Raw genomic sequence first — 17,912 nt, forward strand, 5'->3', positions numbered from 1 at the left:
AACGATAAGATTATCTAGGTCGTCGACGGTTTTGATCATATTGCCTAGCTGTATGTATTGGCGATGAAGATTGCCATCTACTTCTGCCAGCTTGAACGAAAGAGTAGTCGTGGTGGATGGGTCCGGGCTTTCCCATATCTCGATCGTTAATATAGTAGGATTAGTAGTAGTAGAGGTCATTCTTCAATGTGTTACTCAGTTGTGCCTCCGTCGCTGTGATAATTCAATCAGGTAGGGTGAGGTCATTAGTTGCGTTAGGGCTGGTAGAGGCGGTGGGCAATTAGTGGTCTTTATGTGTTCTGTGTTGAGTGATAACTGCGGAGTCTGCAGCTACTGACGTATGAAAGTACTAGGCTGAAACATAATGGATTAAATAGTAGATTGGCACTCTCCAGTATGTTCTCTCTGCCCATCCGTTGCTGACTACCGTTTCTCCATTGTCGTTCAAGCCTTGACCTGAAACATCCGAACAAGGCAGAATGATCACCAAAGGGCGGGACTTTGTTTATCGCCTCACCTTTGAGGATCCTAGTCAGGCATTATTGAAGGAATTATTTACAATGAGTGGTAATTGGCCACTTTCTAAACGACAAGTTGCGATGTACTAAGAAAGAAGTACTGCAGTTTGCAGACGGAAGCACGGGTTTTATGCCAATCTCCTACCGAGTATCAATTTCTTTAGAGAAAGAATGCCGTTCGTATCCGGCAATATTGTCTAATTATCTATCGCTTCAATGCAAAGTAAGTGTAAGGAAACTAGGACATCATCATGCCACTCCCCCCAATCCTCTCGAATCGAATTATGCCCCTACAGACAACGCCACTGCCTTTTAACCACGCATTCAGCTCACTAGGATGCTCGACATGGAAGATCAACATCGTTCCAAACATCAATAATGCATCGAAAATATACATGAACCACTCATGCGCCACCAAGTACCCACCATTTCCCTGCGCATATTCGATAAGACGGAAGATGGACCGGATGAGAATAAGAGCACTAGCACCATAGAGCGCATAAAGAAGGCGTCGCCAGTTGAAGCCAGCACCGCCATCCGCTACAGGATCACGGTTCATACGCATATGAAAGACTGCAGATGATATCATGAAGAAGCCGAAGAAAATGATTTGGACGACAAGACCGCCGACGATAATATTCGGTCCATTCTCAGAAATCTTGGATTTTACACCCATCATTCCGGCTCCTAGTATCGAGCGTAAGCTGAGTGATCAAAGTAGATGTTGCCATTATGCGCCTTACCGGCGGATTGCATAAGGAAGGACAAGACATCTCCCGCCACGAAGATCTTGGTCATCCATTTGACGCGGATCATACTGTGCTTTTCTGCGCCTAGGACGACGATCATTCTGCCCAGTTCCATGTAGATGCTGGCTGCGAACAAGGCTGGCGCCACCAGAGTCAGAACGGCTTGTACGATGTACGGTCCAAGTGTCCAGTTGGGCGTTTGGTTACAGGCCACGGCACGTGCAACATATCCTACCCATTCAACTGTAATTGAGTGTCAGCATAAATCTGTCGTGGTGTACTAGAGACTCAGTTGAGATCAACGCATACAATAACCACCCAACAGAAACGGTATGAAGAACCACGTTCTTGTTCGAAAAAGCTGGTATGTATGTAATATTGTGGTTGCCAGAAAACAGATGATGAAGATTACTGCTGCTGCAAGGGATGGGTCATAGTAGAATAGTTTGAAGCCGTCTCGGGGTTGTAGTGCTGTCATATTGCCTCAAGTGAACCGATTTTTATTGTTAATGGATTCATTGACTGAAGTTCTTTGAGCTTGACTGGATCCATATTTAAAGGTCGAGGAGTGTTCCTGCCACATATTTGGGGTCGTTAAAAAAAGAAAATTTCATAGAATACTATAAACACGATCTCGAAAACTATACCGGATGTAGAAAAGAGAACGCCAGAGGTGCTTAAAGGGGTTATGGTTCATCGCGTATGCGTATCCGAACTGTGGGCCTCAGTGGGTCAGCAGAATGTAGTTGCACACTCTACTGGGGATTGATTCACAACGGCCATATGGAGGAATAACCTTAAGTTGGGCCATGCCGGATTAGCCAATGCTTTTGTCTCGGATCAAGAGGGATCATGAATAGAGGATCCTTCATGGTAGGCAGCAGCCGTTCGTTCCCGTTGTGGACATGAAGCATAAAATGTGCCAATCTCTCCTGAGCAGGGCTTAGACTTTTTTAGGACCCATCTGTGCTGTGGCGGACCAATTGCCTCATGGGAATGCAAGCGAAGAAATCCCCACTACCGAAAGCCATACCCGAGGAGGCATAGTTTACGAGGCTGATGCCAAGAATTGGCCTCCTTCGAAGAATCTCCGACGTATCGATGGACTTGATACTCCCCCGTCTCCACTTCTCGACCCTGATAAGCCACATTGTTGGAAGCTGGTCGTTCGATGCCAGGCAGATTTGACGTTGACCCTTTCTTCAAGCGAGGTGCCTGTCACCCTAGCAGTGAAGGCGTGTAGAACAGATCGAAGCCATGCCCTCGCGACGGTCTCACACCAAATCCCACCATGGTTGCACTCAATGCAAACAGCGTCGAATCAAGTGTGACGAAGCTCGCCCTAGTTGTGGTTACTGTCGGAAAAGGCATATCGTCTGTGCCTTTCTTAGCCAGGCACCACTGCCCATAAACCCACCGCAACAGTTTCCGCCGCAGTCAAGTAGCCCTAGTCCGGGGTTGCATTCCGCTTCAACAATTCCCCTGCTGGATCTCGAACTCCTACACCATTGGCACACGACCACAGCCGCATCTTTAGCGCACAATAACTCAATCCAAGACCTGTTTCGCATTACTGTCCCGGATGTGGCCCTATCGTATCCGTTCGTGATGCACAGCCTACTGGCTGTCTCGGCTTTGCATATTGGACACAAATGCCCGGCAGATCGCCGCCGCAAATACACAGAAGCGGCCATCAGACACAACGATCTTTCTTTATCACTATGCACACCGCTCCTCAGTAACGTGACATCGGAAAACTGTCATGCCCTGTTCGCGTTTTCGTGTCTTGTTGTCATCTTCGCTTACGCCGCAGAACATCCAGCATCTTCCTCGGATATGCTCGATGAAAGTGACGTGGTTAAAGTCTTCAAGTTGGTCCGCGGAGCGGGATCGATAGTGGGCCAAGCCCGTCCCTGGATCGAACAAGGTGAAATGCGCCAGTTGCTCGGTGCGGGTCGCAATTTACGGCAGGCGTCTGCAAAGAAGCATGCTCACGAGCTGTATAATCGATTACAGGAGATCATAGAGCAACATACGAACGTTTCGTCGCATGATCAAAAGGTGGGCGCTGCACTTTCCTCGTCTTTCGAACATTTACGTGACGTGCTCAGACGGTGCACTACTCTTGAAGATCCGGGTGCCCTTATGGCGTGGCCTGTCATGGTGCATGCAGATTATCTTGACCTCCTGCTGCAAGGAGAACCGACGTCCTTCGTGATACTCGGCCACTATGGGGTGGCGTTGGAGTTGTTAAAGGACGAGTGGTGGCTAGATGGCTGGGGTGAATTCTTAGTGAATCTTGCTTTGAAACACTTGGGTACTGAGGGAGAGTCGAAAATGGCACGGTGTTTGGAGTTGCTCAGAGCAGATAGAGCGGAAAGAGCAGCTGGAGGTGACTCAGCTGTGAGTTCATAAATGCATCGTTCGGGACCTGCGTCTTACAGAATTTACGTTGGATATGCATACATATTTCTGCTGAATTTAGCGGCCATTTCTCGTTTGTGAATCTCAATGTATGACGTTTATCTAGACGTTGCATTTGGAATATGTTTGATGATGTATATTATCTTCACAGCTCCTGATAAAGTTGCTTATTGCTTCCACAACGATGTTCACTTTTCTTCTGCTTTCTTATTTGTATAGAAATAATTGTAAAATAAAAGCTAGACATATACAGAAATAAAAGAAAAAAGAAAAAGAAAGGAAGGAAAAAGGAAAGGACATTTGCTGACAACTGCTGCGTGTCAGTAGTGACCATGTGTATACAAAGTCGCTATTGTGCCGCATGGGCTATACCCAACCCAGACTAGCATATGACAAGCTACCGCAAGACAGTCTACACTAGGCCAGGAAAAGCATAGACAGCTTGGCATCTGCCGAGAGAATAGTTAGCTACCAGTTCCCTATGAATCCCTCGGATCAGGCTTCAGTAAGTGATGGCTTTTAATCTTGACCAAACCATAAGCTACCACTACAAGCTTGTGAAATCTCTCGATACTTTCACACAGAGGTCAAGACAAAACCGTTGGCCGATCAACCCGAAACCCAAGCAGGTCATACGTGAACTTCCGAGGGACAAGCGTCTATACACTTGGGTGATCTTTAACGGTATCCTAGCTTTAACTTCAACTAGTGCATCGAGGTAATGCTGGTAAGCCCACTTATATACGGTGCCCGGTTGAAACTTGAGCTAGAGGATCGAGACAATTCAAACCTAAAGGTCTACATCGAAAGCTTATCTGACAACGCACAGCCTCCACTAGCTATGCATCTCATGCTGTCACATCTCACACGCATATCTTGTGGAATGGGAAATTATCCAATTCGACTACTCAGAAATGACCGGACACCTTAGGAATCTCTAGAAGCTGACTTTTAGGGCATCTACTGGTCATCATATCTTTTATGTCAGGAGACAAGAATAGTAGGTAATATTGGACAAGGCTGCATATTCTATGCGTCACTTGAGCAATGGCAGAATGCGTTGCTTGAGATACAGGCTACCTGCAAGGCCGATGTGCACCCACCACCATACCTTAGGCTCACGTATCTATGCCAGGAATATCTTGTACGCAGCATTCATCTTAAAACATGAAAACGGGGAGCGATTGGATCAGGGTTTGTGGGACCACGTGGCATACATGCCCGGCGGTATATGATAAGAAGCACCTGTCTATCGAGGAAACGTGACACTGGAAGTGTCTATACAGAGCATAGTCGAGCTAACGGAAAGGGATGAATTGGTACTTATATAACAAAAGACATGAGGCTGTGAGATGGATCTCCGGATTTGATGAGTATTGCTCTTAGAGGATATTGCCGGACTGTGATACAAGAGCAGGCTAACAACGATCTGCTACCCTCTCCATATGCCTTTGAAGCCTGCAGAGCTGAAATGACACAAAACCGAACGAAGCCCCATGACAAGGCCTATCAGGAAAATCGAGGGAAATAGAAGGGTGAAGTAAATTTCTCGGACCTCCACGAGACCATGCGACAGGTCCCGAAAAGAGTCATTTTCCGACCGGCTAACCCATTGGCGCAATTTATCATCTTCGTTAACCGACGACAAACTCACTGCCGAGCAGTTCCGTCCTTACCGTGAAACGCCGGTGAAAAGTCCCGCCCCGGGAATGAAACGATCGACATGCTTGGCTAGACATGTAATCTCCGAGCCACTTGGATTTTCCAGCAATGAGGGAAGCCTTGGCACGCCTTTATGTACCGAGTAGTTTCTCCTGTCTAGTATGCCGCAAACTTAGAGACTCAGGCAAAATGAGATACCATATAGTATACGCACTTGCTGCTGTCTTTCCGCTCTGCGCAGCGGCCGATATCTACGTCTCCCCATCTGGGTCAGATACCGCTGCGGGAACGATCGACGCGCCTCTTCTGTCCATCCAATCGGCGGTTGATAAAGCGACAGCTGGTTCTACTATTTATCTTCGTGAGGGGACCTATTCACCAACGACCAACATTCAGATCACCAAGAGTGGAACGGCATCTGCTCCGTATATTCTTCGGGCTTATGACGGTGAAAAGGTCACCATTGATGGGGAGGAACTTCCGGGGTATGTTATGATTCTCTATTTTGGTGTTGCTTTCTGTGACTTACTGGGATAAATAGAACCCCGGCGGAGCTGGATGGATCGCTTGCCAATGGCGATCGAGGAATCTTGCATATCCAAGATGCCGAGTACTGGGAGTTCTATGACCTTGAATTGATTAATGGGCCATATGGCGTCTATGCGCGTGATTCTTCTAACAACCACTACGAGCGTATTATTACGAGGGAGAACTATGAAACTGGTACGTAGCATATATGCTATAGTTGTCTGAAAGCTATGCTAATATATTACATAGGTTTCCAACTCGAAGGCGCATCGTCTAACAACAGTGTCTACTACCTTGACTCATACCTCAATCGGGACCCGCGCAAGAACGGAGAGAGCGCTGACGGGTTTGCCTGCAAGGAGGGCTCTGGTGAAGGCAACATCCTTCGGGGCGCGAGATTGTGGAACAATGTCGATGATGGCTTGGACCTATGGTATGCAGTAATTGGTGTTTTGCGGAGTGCTTTTGCTAACCGTCGCAGGGAATTCAAGTCGGCCGTGACGATTGAGGACACCATCTCGTACGGCAACGGATACAACAGGTACTGATTATCCATCTCTGTCCGACAGGAGTTACGCTAATATTTGTAGATGGGGCTTCTCACCCTTTGAAGGTGACGGTAACGGTTACAAGCTTGGTGGCGGTGATGATGCTGACATCGGGCCTGCCAACCACGTTATCACCAACTGTATCGCGTTCGGAAATTCCAAGGACGGTTTCACCGATAACTCTCAACCAGGTGATTTCACCCTGACCAGAAACACGGCCTGGAACAATGCCAAGGTGGGCTTCAAGTTCGGCACGGCTGTGGCTACCTTGAGCAAGAATATTGCGGCGGAGAATGGAGAGTCTCCTACTTCCTTGAGCGAGGAGCAGGTGTCCACAGAGAACTCATGGGACGGTAACGAATCTTGGAGCAACAGTAGCTTTGTGTCTGTTGATGCGACCCTAGTGCAGGGAGCGCGCAATGCAGATGGAACGATTGATCCTAGCGACTTTTTGTTGCCCAAGTCTGGGGAGGAAATTGGTGCTACGACGGCTTGGTAGATATACTCGGGTACCGTTCGACTGTTTGTTTGATCTATATGTACGTATTTCTAATTGACTGAAATAGTAGAGGTCTATTGAGCTTTCCCAGAAGAAGGTCCTTAGAGAAACATCTCTGCAGTAGTACCTCCCCATCCATCCCGATGCATGTTTCGCCTGAATTGTCCTTTATGGCTCTTTTCATTTCTGCCGTTTCAGGGTAAAAGCCTACGACTCCAAAATACTTTTTTAATCTTCGCTGGCGTCAAACGGTATACTAAATTCTGCATAATGATCCTCTCAGCATGCGGGGCACCTCCACGCACCAAAACACTGATACCATCCCGAGGCCAAATAAACACTTGATGGGCTGCCGATGGCGTGAGCACGCAACACAATAACACAATCACCACCCACTCCAAAAACACACAACGGACAGAAGTCCGATATGGTCCATAAATGTATAAGAAGGTACCCTAGAGCCCCTCATAAAATCAATTTACCCTTGCCCTCAATTGACTTCTCACATTATACCCCAACAACCAAGCCAACATGACCAAAACCACAGAAAAGAAATCATGGATCCTCAATGCCTTTGCGATGTTTTCGCCTGGACATTTATCGCCCGGTAAGGGCTTATTCTATGTTGAATACATCTCTTCTACCCCGCACCCGTCTACTCCTGATATCTTCTTGTTGCGCGCTGACGAATTGTCTCGATTAGGGCTATGGAAGCATCCGGACGATCGCGCTGGTGATTTCCTCGATCTGTCGTATTGGATTGAGTTAGCGAAAGTTTTGGAGAAAGGGAAATTCCACGGATTGTTTCTAGCAGATCATCTTGGGATCTACGATGTGTATAAAGGTCCGGGGAATAGAGAGCCTGCGTTGTTATCGGGGGCGCAATTCCCTATTGGGGATCCCTTGTAAGCATTCTACCCTCTTTCCAAGAAGAATAAAAAGAGAAAAGAAAAAAAGAAAGAAAGAAAGAAAAAAAGCAAAAGAAAAAACGACTGCAACATGAATGTACCACTAATCCCAACAGCCTCCTAATCTCAGCAATGGCCTCCGTAACCACATCTCTCTCTTTCGGCATAACTGCATCCACAACATACGAAACCTCGCCATACGCATTGGCTCGCAAGTTCTCAACCCTTGACCACCTTACCCACGGTCGCGTGGGATGGAACATTGTCACCTCATTTTTGGATAGTGCAGCGAAGGCATATGGAATGGACGAGCAGATTCCTCACGACGAACGATATGCGCGTGCGGACGAGTACATGGAGCTTACTTACAAGCTATGGGAAGGGACGTGGCGTGATGGAGCTGTCGTCAAAGATCCGAGGACAGGTGTTTATAGTGACCCTAGCCAGGTGCGTGCTATTGAGCATCATGGGAAGTATTTCAAGAGTACGGCTGCGAGTCAGTTGCCTGCGTCGAGGCAGAGGACGCCGTTGCTTTTTCAAGCGGGGGCTTCTTCGTGAGTTTCTTTTTCTCCTTTCTCTTTGTCTTACGAAAGTGATGGCTCATATGTGGTATTCTGGTAGCGCTGGTAAGCGATTCGCTGCCAAACATTCCGAAGTGATGTTCCTACCTGGCCTGGAGCCGGAGAAAACCAAGGCAGTGGTAGATGACATGCGGTACGATATTAAACCCCATTACCCCAGACACGACACTGACAAACAACAGAAAGCAACTAGCCGAAGTAGGTCGCCCAGCAGACAGCATCAAATTCATCGCCGGAATCCTCGTCATTGTCGACGAGACCGACGAGAAAGCCCAAGCCAAATACGAAGAGTATCTAGCCCAATCCGATCTCGAAGGCGTAGCAACGCTCTTCGGCGGCTGGACCAGCAACGACTTATCCAAGTTCGACGACGACGAGGACTTCTCTTTCACTGCCGTTGGGGGAATCCAGTCTCTGATCTCGAGCTGGTCGAAAACTGTTCCAAACTCCAACGGGCTGAAGTGGACGAAACGTCGCGTTCTGCAGGAATTAGCACTGGGTGGAGCCCATCCTCGGGCGATTGGGTCGCCGAGTACGGTGGCGGATATTCTGCAGCGGTGGGTTGATGTTGCAGGTGTTGATGGGTTTAACTTCTCGTATGCGGTTTCGCCAGGGACATTTGAGGATATGATTGAGTATCTGTTTCCGGAGCTGAGGAGGAGGGGGGTTATTTGGGATGATTATGAGGTGAAGGGTGGATCGGCCAGAGAGAATTACTTTCAGGATGGGCTAGGGTCGAGGTTGCGTGAGGGTCATCCTGGGAGGGAGAATTCTTGGAACTGACCTCTGTCTTTGCATAAATAATGCCCAATATCCGGTAAGCACATAGTTTAGTTCGCATTCTGCTACAACCAGATCACAAATAAGATGCAGGCCTGGTCCGAGGGTCGACTAAAGATAATGTATTTGCTCTCTTGTCTAGTGTCTCATGACATTCTGAACGTGCTTCTAGCCAAAGAAATACATAGATAAAAGCAGAGCCAAAAAAGAATGGCTTAATTAAAAGAGCCACAAGCGAACTTAATGATCTCGAAGAACATAGTACAAGTCACAGAATACAAGGGCAGGGTATGCCTATCGCGGTGAAGAGCTTAAACAGACATTTATAGCACAAAGTTGCAAATCAATGGTCACCATCCCTGCATCTTACACGGACTGTGCATGAAAGAAAAGCCTACATAATATTCCTAATGTCAGTAATTGTATTATTGCATGCCCAGCGCAATGGGTGCACAGTGAAAGCAAGCTCGGGGAATCTTACCATGCTGCAATTTCCAGACACCCTCAGCAAGCATCTAGTGGCATAGTATGAAGTCGCCAGAGCCAGAGAAATCCTTTGACACTGTTTCATGGATCATGGCTCCACAGTAATGAAGAGCACCATTCAAGTTGCTGTAGACAATTCGGATAGGAGTCTTGTTTTGCTCCTTCTTCTTCTTCTTGGGGTCCCACTCCTTGGTCTTTGACGTCGTCCAATAGACTGGGTACTCAAGCATACGCGTCTTGCTGTTACACTTGTTCGCCTCCAGAGGAATATTCGCCCAGAGCTTTTCCTTGTCTCCAAAGGGATGTGGGTAGTCGCTCTTAGTAGGGTCGGTTTTCCACCCAATCTTTTTAGCCAGTTTTTCGGCCTCTGTAACATCCACCTCGAATTCTTTTACATTGCTTGCGTTCTTTTCTGGCTTGCACACAACCTTGGGCTATATATTTGAACATAAAGTCAGCCATCATCCTGGGCGCCGTAGTGGCGAGAGTGCGAGATGGACTATAGGAGGGAGGAACTTACACTCCGCGCTTCCAGCTTCGTGCTGACGATTTCTTCGCCGACATCTGTAGGCGCTGCAAAGATGGGAGATACAATGAGAGCCAGGGCCAGGATCGCTTTGGTGAGCTGCATTTTGGTTGATGCGTTTGGGATCAAATAAGGAATATTCTAACCAGCGAGAAGTACTCTGTTGATGGTTTTAGCATTGAGGTTGAGCTCGGGGTGTAGCTGACTTTATATGCCATTCAGATGCTATTCTCTATCGGTCTATCTTGGTTTAGATTGTTACTCACCACCTGTAGCACAAGTTGCAGGATGTACGGAATATCCTTCTTACGACCCTATAGAGCCAATTGTAGGTCTGTATTGAGTATTCTTCCATTGATCATCAGATATATGGGGGCCAAAAACAAGCGCTATGCTCTACTGGGGTACTTTTACGGTCTGAGGTTTAGGATTTGAAGGTTGCTCAGATTAAAGTCTCGTATATTTGGATGGGATGTTACATTGCCTCTGCATCAGGATTGATATGCTGAAAGTTTGTGTAATGACAATACCAACGCTGTTTCTTATCGGCAATCCCGCTGGGATCTGCACGGCTGGGGTTCAATGTGAACCGCTGCAAGGGGCATAATAACTCAGTATTATCGGCATGGCTCCATGTGTTACCCCTGTCTACAGCGCCGATCTAGTTCTAGCTTCTGTTATTTGGAGTGAACAATAAATCGGATTGTGAAAGACGCCCCCACCCATACCACCTTCCTGAGTTGGATTAGCTTCAAGACCCAGAAAGATCTTGAAAGCAGGACTTCCGCGTGGCGCGAGTCCGCAGATCGTGTTGTTTCACCTTTAGAAAGTCGGCCGTAAATCAACTTCCGTTCTAACCACGTGACACTATCAGATATACCCATCATTGCTGCCGCGGTTCTACTACTTTTACATCAATCAATTACTCCTGAGCTAGTGAACAGCCCAAAGGTAACCTTCTCGTCCTACAACATGGTGTCCGACAACAAAGTGTTTCAGCCACTGGATATCAAGCTCTTTGGGCCCCATGATGATGAAGAGGACCTGTTCTTCAAGAACTTGCTCTTGTCCCTTGTAGGGGGAGAAACCACCCCTGATCAGGCCGCCAATGATCTAGATAAGTGGATTGTTGAGAAAGCCAACAAGGGTTTTGAAGAGCGGAAGAAATACCCAGACCCGTGGAACGTACCCTCGCCAGAAGACCCGTCTTGTGTAGCACCGAACCCCAGCGGCCTTATTACTTGTTTCTTCGAATCCTTCGCGCGGTTAGGTTCGGCATTCCCACCGGGCCATGTTGGTCAGGACAGACTGATTCAATTCCTGGAGGCCCTGAGGGCTATGCCTATGCATGCAGTCCCTAATTATCTTCCCAATGACCCCCCAGAAGACTGGTACTACATGCTCGAGTTGTGGCCGTTCGGGGACAGCTGGTTGGGTTTGACCGAGGTCTTCCGTACGGAAGCAGAAGGTACATTATTTCCCTTTACAGGCCCCTTTGTACTCAATGGTACCGATGTTTTGAACCGATGAGACTAACTAACTGCTTGTCTTCTTGTTGCGCACTCTAAATAGACTGCGGCTATCCATATGCTACCTTTGCAACCCTCGGAAGTGACATGCAGATAGGATGGCGCAACTGGCAATCATTTCTGGCACGTGTTACAGCCTTGGGCTTTGTTGACTGCAGCTTCCTCTGTTCGTTGGAAGGAATTCTGCCTCAGTCGATATTGCTAGCCGATAGCAGGATTTCAGGAGATGTGATTGGCGGGGTGCAGTGGATTCTCCAGCCAGACACTGGAGCATACGTTTATCGGCAGTGCAAAGCGGTGGAGAAGGTTTCGGAGTCGGATTCCAGAGCGATGTGGAGCTTTGAAAGATGGAGGCAATGGAAAGTTCGATTGGCAAGTGTCTCAGGCGATAATAGATTCGCTCCTGAAGTCCGACAGATTGCCAAATCGGCTGTTGATCGGATGGTAAACTTAGATACAGAAGACTGCTCTGTAGCGGGTTCTGTATAGCTCCAAAATGTGCGCATCAGCCTAAGAGAATACACTGAGAGCTATAGATGAATTATACATTATGATTCTGTAAATTATTGTTATGGGCGGCTAGATTGCTTTAGAATTATCATGTCTACAGACGGGAAGGAAAATGGAGAAATAACCCTTGTCAACATGCGGTTGATTGTCAGACCGCAGTTGAGGCCGTAAAGATGACATGTAAGGTATACAACGGTGTGAAATGGCGGAGTGCCCAGGACAGCATTTTGGCCCCCAAGGGGGGCTACGTATACCTACACATGTGGCATGGTAACAGGATCCCTAGATGATACTGTGGAGTACGTATGCACTCCCTTAAAATAGAGGATCACGGATCGGCACTGCCAAGCTCCATCATGCTTCTTTATGAAAAACAACATGGGCTAATGAATGCTGAGATGGCTACAAGCCAGGCAGTAGATAGGTATGAAAGCTTCAATGAGGTCGAAGACTGGAAATTAAGATCCATAGAAAAGACGTTACAGTGGCAATACAATGACCCTGCGCCACTTTTGGATAATTTAAGGCGTAGGAAAAGCCTCCATACAAACCTGAAAAAATAGCTAAAGTATTTTAAAACTCAAATATACCTGAAAATAACAGAACATGGCTATCAGCAATATGCCATACTAGAGTATTTCTGATCTGTAAAGGGCCCTGCCACCACCACTAACCGCACAACCCGCCCAGACCTAGTAGTCAGAGACTAAAGTCACTATAATAGTGGTTTATTGGTTGAAGACACAGCCTCTTGTAGATCATCAGGTCACCCGAATTAAGTACTGGGTCTTATGATTCTTTACCCCATACGCAGCCCGTACTCCATGGGGAACCAGAGCATAGCGTATATCATCAGCTGTAAAGCTCCACTGGCTGCGCACCCCCGCTTTATCGGCAAACCCGATAGCATCGGTAAGCTGCCGATTACCACCTCGGGAGCTAACCGACCCAACGAGGCCCCTGCCTCGGCCCATCCCGTCGACCGATTCTCGGGTGGGACACGCTACTGTCCAACGAAGGCTCTCCGATCGAGTGCTTATGGAAATAAAACAAAACACGATCAGGGCAAGCTCCACATGTGTCACTCCATTGAAGCCATTGGTCTGCGCCAACGATCCTTTCAACACTCTTAACCACATGCATTGTCTGAATAGATTTTGCTATGACCCAGAAAAGTTAAAGCCAGACTTGGGTTGGGTTTGGATTGAGGTCTTCGGTCTAGCCTTGGGCTCTGGGTTCCTGGGTTGGACCCACCGTGGGTATCAGAGCGCAATAGCCAGTACAATGGGTAACTTGTACCGCTCTAAGGATATCACAATCAATAATTGATTTCTTTTCCTCTTCGCAGGTACACCTTTTCTCTTGGTATCGTTATCTCCTTACTTCTAGAGACCGTACTAGGAAGTCACCTTGTATTTTTGTTACTTGTGTAGCAAAGCTATTGCCGTTCGATGTGAAAGATACACTCGGCCAGTCGAATTTGCCTCCAACGTCACTAGCGCCATCATCCACTCATACATTCAACAATGGATTAAGGATTTTATAAGTGCTTTTCTGCGAGAAGGTTGGTCTCGGTGTTTGCGATCAGTGCCGTGGGGGGGGGGGGTTGGCGAAAGTTAATGGTGAGGTCAAACTGGGACCTCATGCTTTGCTAAGATAATGAAGACCTCGTGGTGAATTTAATCATGCGATGATAGAAGGTGGCATCACCTTGACATCGAGGATAAAAATCATGGTACCAAGATGATAAACGTAAAGGAAGACGCTTGTAACAAAGCATCTATTGATCATGCACAGTTGGCCAGGTATAGTTTATCCAATCCCTGACAGATTGATTGTGCCTCGCACCGATATCCTCACTCTCCACAGACAACAACCCTAAGCTACCGTGATTCAAAACGTCCATCCTAAACCCTCCCACAAAGCACCACATCCTCCCCAAAAGGATACCACTTGACATCCCTCAATCTCGCCGCCGGCACTACCTCACCTCCCTCAACCCTGCGTCTAGGCGAAACAACAACACCCCCCTGCCCTAGCCAAGTCGGCGCAATAGTAACAATAACCGAATCAACCAGATGCGCCCACCCCGGTTCAAGAAGCGAATTAATAACCGTCCCACCTCCCTCGATCATGACGCTCTTCAATCCTTCATTCCTGAGACACTCAAGCACAGCAGTCCAATCCAACCTCCTCTCCCGATTTTCATCAGCAAGAAGATCAAGAGGAATAAACTTCCCCCCATGAGACTCCAACAACGTCCTCTTCTCAGCAGACGGGACCGTCCCAGTAGAAGTAATAATAAAGGGCGCCTGACCTTTCCCCTCTCTGACCAGCTCCAGGATCTTCGATTCCCGAGTGAATTCCCATCGAGCATGGGGATCAATGACAATGGGTCTTGGTTGACCGACTAACCCTTCGCCGCCGTAGCCCCCGACACCCTCGATGCGGCAGTTTAGCCCCGGGTTATCGGCTACTGCTGTGCCGACGCCGATTAGAATGGCGTCGTGTCGGGAGCGGAGATAGTGTGTCATGGCTTTTGATTGTGGGCCGGAGAGGGTGGTCCGGGTTCCTGGGGCCAGGGCTAGAGAGCTGTCTAGGGATGTTGCGAAGGTGAGGGTTGTGAAGGGGAGATTGGGTTTGAGGGGTCCAGTTTCATTTTTAGGTGGAAGATGGGGTTCTAGAAATGTGCGGTTTGAGGGGGGGAAGTTGAGGGCTTCTCGGGACATCTTGCTTTGTTTTTTTGTTTTGGTTATTGGGGTGAGTCGTTTGATGGTGAGGGGAATTTTTGTTGGTTTTTGGGGAGTTTGATAAGATTAAACTGGAGATTGGAGTGGGTCCCACTTTTATTGACTTCCGGCCAATGGAGATGCGTGGTGGATGTGGAGAGGTTATGAGGACTACCTGTTACTACTTTCTACTAATGATTAGACTGGCGTTTGGCCAGGTTAGGTTAGGTTAATGGGGTCAGTTATACCTAACCGGTAGGTTATGGCTAGGTTATATATATATATTGTACCGTCCGTGGTTAACCGGCGGTTAACCTAGTTCTGCCTGATAAGGCCACAAGGCACTAAACTAGACCTATTTAGACAGGCGGTGAACTAGGGTTGCTTAAAATACTACTGGCAGAAAATAGCCCTAATCTACCGTCTACCTAAATAGGTCTAGTTTAGTGCCTTGTGGCCTTATCAGGCAGAACTAGGTTAACCGCGGTTAACCTAGTTTTAACCTTAACCTAGGTCGGTTAAACATTTTTATACCTTAACCTAACCGGCCCCGGTTAGGTTAGGTTATGGCTAGGTTACAACGGTTAGGTTATGCCAGTCTACTAATGATCGGGTTGTAGTGGATGGAAGAGGCGTTGATCGTCTCCTCCGAAGGAGAATACTTGGGCAGTATGGTTCCTGAGGATTATCACAAGTTAGAGATCTCAGTAGTCTTCCTAATTAGAGGCATTGAAGCTTTTACTCATGCAAATCTCTGAGGATTGCAAGCTATTACATGTCTGTTCAGACCACCCCTGCAGTTCCTTGCCGCATTCCTTTAATCAAAAGTTCTTCGGCACGGCTCTCTTCCTATTTCTATGGTTCCAATTCACGTCTGTCTTTTCTCGTCTCGTTCCTCCAACCCCATCGTATCCCGTGGTCATCTCGGCGGAGGTGAAAGGCCATGCCATCATCGTCTGGAAGATAGCCGTTGTGTTCACGGAATACTGTCATCTGTCACTCTCATCGAGTAGTCGACTGTGCAAGGGGTGCCTCCTGGTATCGGGCTCTAGTAGAGCAATGCAAGGCTTGGAAAAAGGACATCCTGCTCTTGCCTGGCCAAGGGTCTGATTGCATCCTTTTGTGTCAGCGAACCTTCATGGAACAAGGGCGTAGCCAACCATCTCCATAGCTAGGGCTCCGCAGCCTCTGTGGTTTGCAAGCTACACTGCGATCTGTTTGGTGCCTTCAAGAGTACATCTAAATTCGACTAGATGTACATAAATTTACGGCTGTTTCGGGAGAGTAGACCATAGTGGTGATAACGATAGGCGTACCATTCGTTATAAGGGAGACTCTAGAGATAGCATCGCAGGATGCGTGCAGCGCAATACGAGTGCTGGCTAACGGTATTCTGTCTAGGCATGAGAGCTCCTTCGCTAGTATGGGCATATAGCAACAGGCCTTGCAGCTCGCGCGAATTTCGTGGGCGTGATCGGTCGGTTCGACAACGACAAGTGGTGCTTGTCCCGGCCTGCCTGCAAGAACGCGATCACAGATGACCGGAACTTCAACTATCTCTTTACCTAGACATTCGACGAGACTGAAACTCCAACCATTATCTTTACAGGTCCCTTAATGTTGTTATCAGTATTGATATCAGCCAGGAGATTGCTAAGGAGCATACCATAACGGCTGTTCCGCTACTCAACTGTTGGTTCTATTGCACGCCAGTGTCCCAGTCACAGACCTTTGTGTGTGCCCAAACTGGGACATACTCCGGTCCGTGTTTAATAGAATTTCCCCTTTGCCGTAATCTCATACGACAGCGGTCGGACCAGTGGGAAACAGCCATGTGTCCCACTTTGTATGGAGAGACGGGTTCCCCCAAAACCCGGTCCGGACAAGGGAACGTTTGCGCAAGATTCTGCCCACCAACTATCGTCGGGAGTATCACGTAGGGAAAGGACTGGCGTGGGGAGTTCACAATTTGCAAGAAGCTACACACGGTTGCAGCTCACCAATTTTGGGAATCATGGTCGTTAATCAGAGGGAGCACTTCCACACTGTGTGCCCTTTGTCCCAAGGCCATAGAGTCAGATATCAATTCACCAGGGATATCCGCAAGGCTTCTCTCGTAAAATAGATTTCTCGAGTAGGTCATCACTCCACCTCATTTTCAGGCTTTGTGCGCAGTGGTAGCCGAGAGTCACCCTCATGCTGAGCGTGGGCAGGATCTTGATTCTTTTCCTCATTGTGATGGCCTGGCAAGATCTTTTGCTTCACATCGTCAACTTTCTCATGCAGCGCCCGTACTTTGTGTTTAGTTCGGGTGTATCCCTCGATGCCCGCGAGAACGGCGTACGACTTGCTAATGGAGACGTGAGACATGTCGACCCCTCGATCTTGGAGGGAGTGAATAAAGGCACGAAAGTTTGCTGCTGGAGGACGGTAATGGCCACTTTTACATGGTTAGTAGTTTCCATAAGTTGAAGACGAGAAGGAATATACCTCAATGGTGCCAAACTACGAAGCTGTCCATCCCGGACCTTGATTAGACCTGCAGCGGCAATGCGAGCACCTCGGAGAAATGATGAATGCTGAAATGCACCTGATTGCTTAATCCCAATATACAAGCGAAAGGAGGTATCGGCAACCTGAACACATTAATGCTAGGATACAGGATATATCCAAATGATCGAGGAACTTACGAATATCCACATATTTTCCTTCTTCAACGACTTGCCCCTTATACTGCTGAGAACTGTCGACGGACTAACATGTATAACCTTTTTCAACGTCTTCACCGCTTTATAATCTTCGTTCACATACTTTTCTTCCGCTTTGCTGGCGCACATGTTGCTATCTGAGTCGTAATCTGATGACGAAAGTGATGAGATGGACGATGAGGAACTCGCCAAGAATGAGTCCGGGTCACCTGCTTCCGTATTCCCTT

The 17,912-nt window shown here is 47.8% G+C and overlaps 7 protein-coding genes across 7 annotated transcripts; 4 read left to right on the plus strand and 3 right to left on the minus strand.

Annotated features, from left to right (window-relative positions):
• Window positions 1–756: 756 nt before the first annotated feature.
• BDV38DRAFT_295641 (RTA1 domain-containing protein) lies at window positions 757–2,158 on the minus strand (the record flags this gene model as incomplete). Its single annotated transcript, XM_032062742.1, has 3 exons — window positions 1,577–2,158; window positions 1,262–1,510; window positions 757–1,205 (listed from the first exon to the last, which is right to left on the minus strand). The coding sequence occupies exons 1-3, from the start codon at window positions 1,743–1,745 to the stop codon at window positions 757–759; spliced, it is 867 nt and encodes a 288-aa protein (XP_031917878.1). The 5' UTR covers window positions 1,746–2,158.
• A 258-nt stretch (window positions 2,159–2,416) lies between these two features.
• BDV38DRAFT_295643 (Zn(II)2Cys6 transcription factor) lies at window positions 2,417–3,682 on the plus strand (the record flags this gene model as incomplete). Its single annotated transcript, XM_032062743.1, has 1 exon — window positions 2,417–3,682. The coding sequence occupies exon 1, from the start codon at window positions 2,525–2,527 to the stop codon at window positions 3,680–3,682; it is 1,158 nt and encodes a 385-aa protein (XP_031917879.1). The 5' UTR covers window positions 2,417–2,524.
• A 1,860-nt stretch (window positions 3,683–5,542) lies between these two features.
• Window positions 5,543–9,200, plus strand: BDV38DRAFT_295645 (putative pectate lyase; the record flags this gene model as incomplete). The annotated part of the gene is made up of 11 exons (XM_032062744.1): window positions 5,543–5,838; window positions 5,895–6,076; window positions 6,131–6,314; window positions 6,363–6,422; window positions 6,472–6,924; window positions 6,996–7,000; window positions 7,455–7,535; window positions 7,632–7,833; window positions 7,953–8,390; window positions 8,458–8,550; window positions 8,600–9,200. The coding sequence occupies 11 exons, from the start codon at window positions 5,543–5,545 to the stop codon at window positions 9,198–9,200; spliced, it is 2,595 nt and encodes an 864-aa protein (XP_031917880.1).
• A 512-nt stretch (window positions 9,201–9,712) lies between these two features.
• Window positions 9,713–10,314, minus strand: BDV38DRAFT_278601 (Ribonuclease/ribotoxin; the record flags this gene model as incomplete). The annotated part of the gene is made up of 2 exons (XM_032058776.1): window positions 9,713–10,117; window positions 10,204–10,314. 2 exons carry the CDS (start codon window positions 10,312–10,314, stop codon window positions 9,713–9,715), a joined length of 516 nt encoding a protein of 171 aa, XP_031917881.1.
• Window positions 10,315–11,181: 867 nt separating this feature from the next.
• BDV38DRAFT_295648 (uncharacterized protein) lies at window positions 11,182–12,227 on the plus strand (the record flags this gene model as incomplete). Its single annotated transcript, XM_032062745.1, has 2 exons — window positions 11,182–11,677; window positions 11,782–12,227. 2 exons carry the CDS (start codon window positions 11,182–11,184, stop codon window positions 12,225–12,227), a joined length of 942 nt encoding a protein of 313 aa, XP_031917882.1.
• Window positions 12,228–13,932: 1,705 nt separating this feature from the next.
• On the minus strand, window positions 13,933–14,993 carry BDV38DRAFT_236498 (RibD family protein). Its single transcript, XM_032053467.1, has one exon. The coding sequence runs from the start codon at window positions 14,975–14,977 to the stop codon at window positions 14,156–14,158; it is 822 nt and encodes a 273-aa protein (XP_031917883.1). The 5' UTR covers window positions 14,978–14,993; the 3' UTR covers window positions 13,933–14,155.
• Window positions 14,994–17,087: 2,094 nt separating this feature from the next.
• On the plus strand, window positions 17,088–17,538 carry BDV38DRAFT_174378 (uncharacterized protein). The gene has a single exon (XM_032051983.1). The coding sequence runs from the start codon at window positions 17,174–17,176 to the stop codon at window positions 17,447–17,449; it is 276 nt and encodes a 91-aa protein (XP_031917884.1). The 5' UTR covers window positions 17,088–17,173; the 3' UTR covers window positions 17,450–17,538.
• Window positions 17,539–17,912: the final 374 nt, after the last annotated feature.

Source organism: Aspergillus pseudotamarii (genome assembly GCF_009193445.1).
Source record: "Aspergillus pseudotamarii strain CBS 117625 unplaced genomic scaffold BDV38scaffold_6, whole genome shotgun sequence".
Classification (NCBI taxonomy): domain Eukaryota; kingdom Fungi; phylum Ascomycota; class Eurotiomycetes; order Eurotiales; family Aspergillaceae; genus Aspergillus; species Aspergillus pseudotamarii.

What these genes read in the sequence shown, in the direction of transcription:
- BDV38DRAFT_174378 (XM_032051983.1), top strand. Translation starts at nt 17,174, where the DNA reads ATGCTGAGCGTGGGCAGGATCTTGATTCTTTTCCTCATTGTGATGGCC.
- BDV38DRAFT_236498 (XM_032053467.1), bottom strand. Translation starts at nt 14,977, where the DNA reads ATGTCCCGAGAAGCCCTCAACTTCCCCCCCTCAAACCGCACATTTCTA.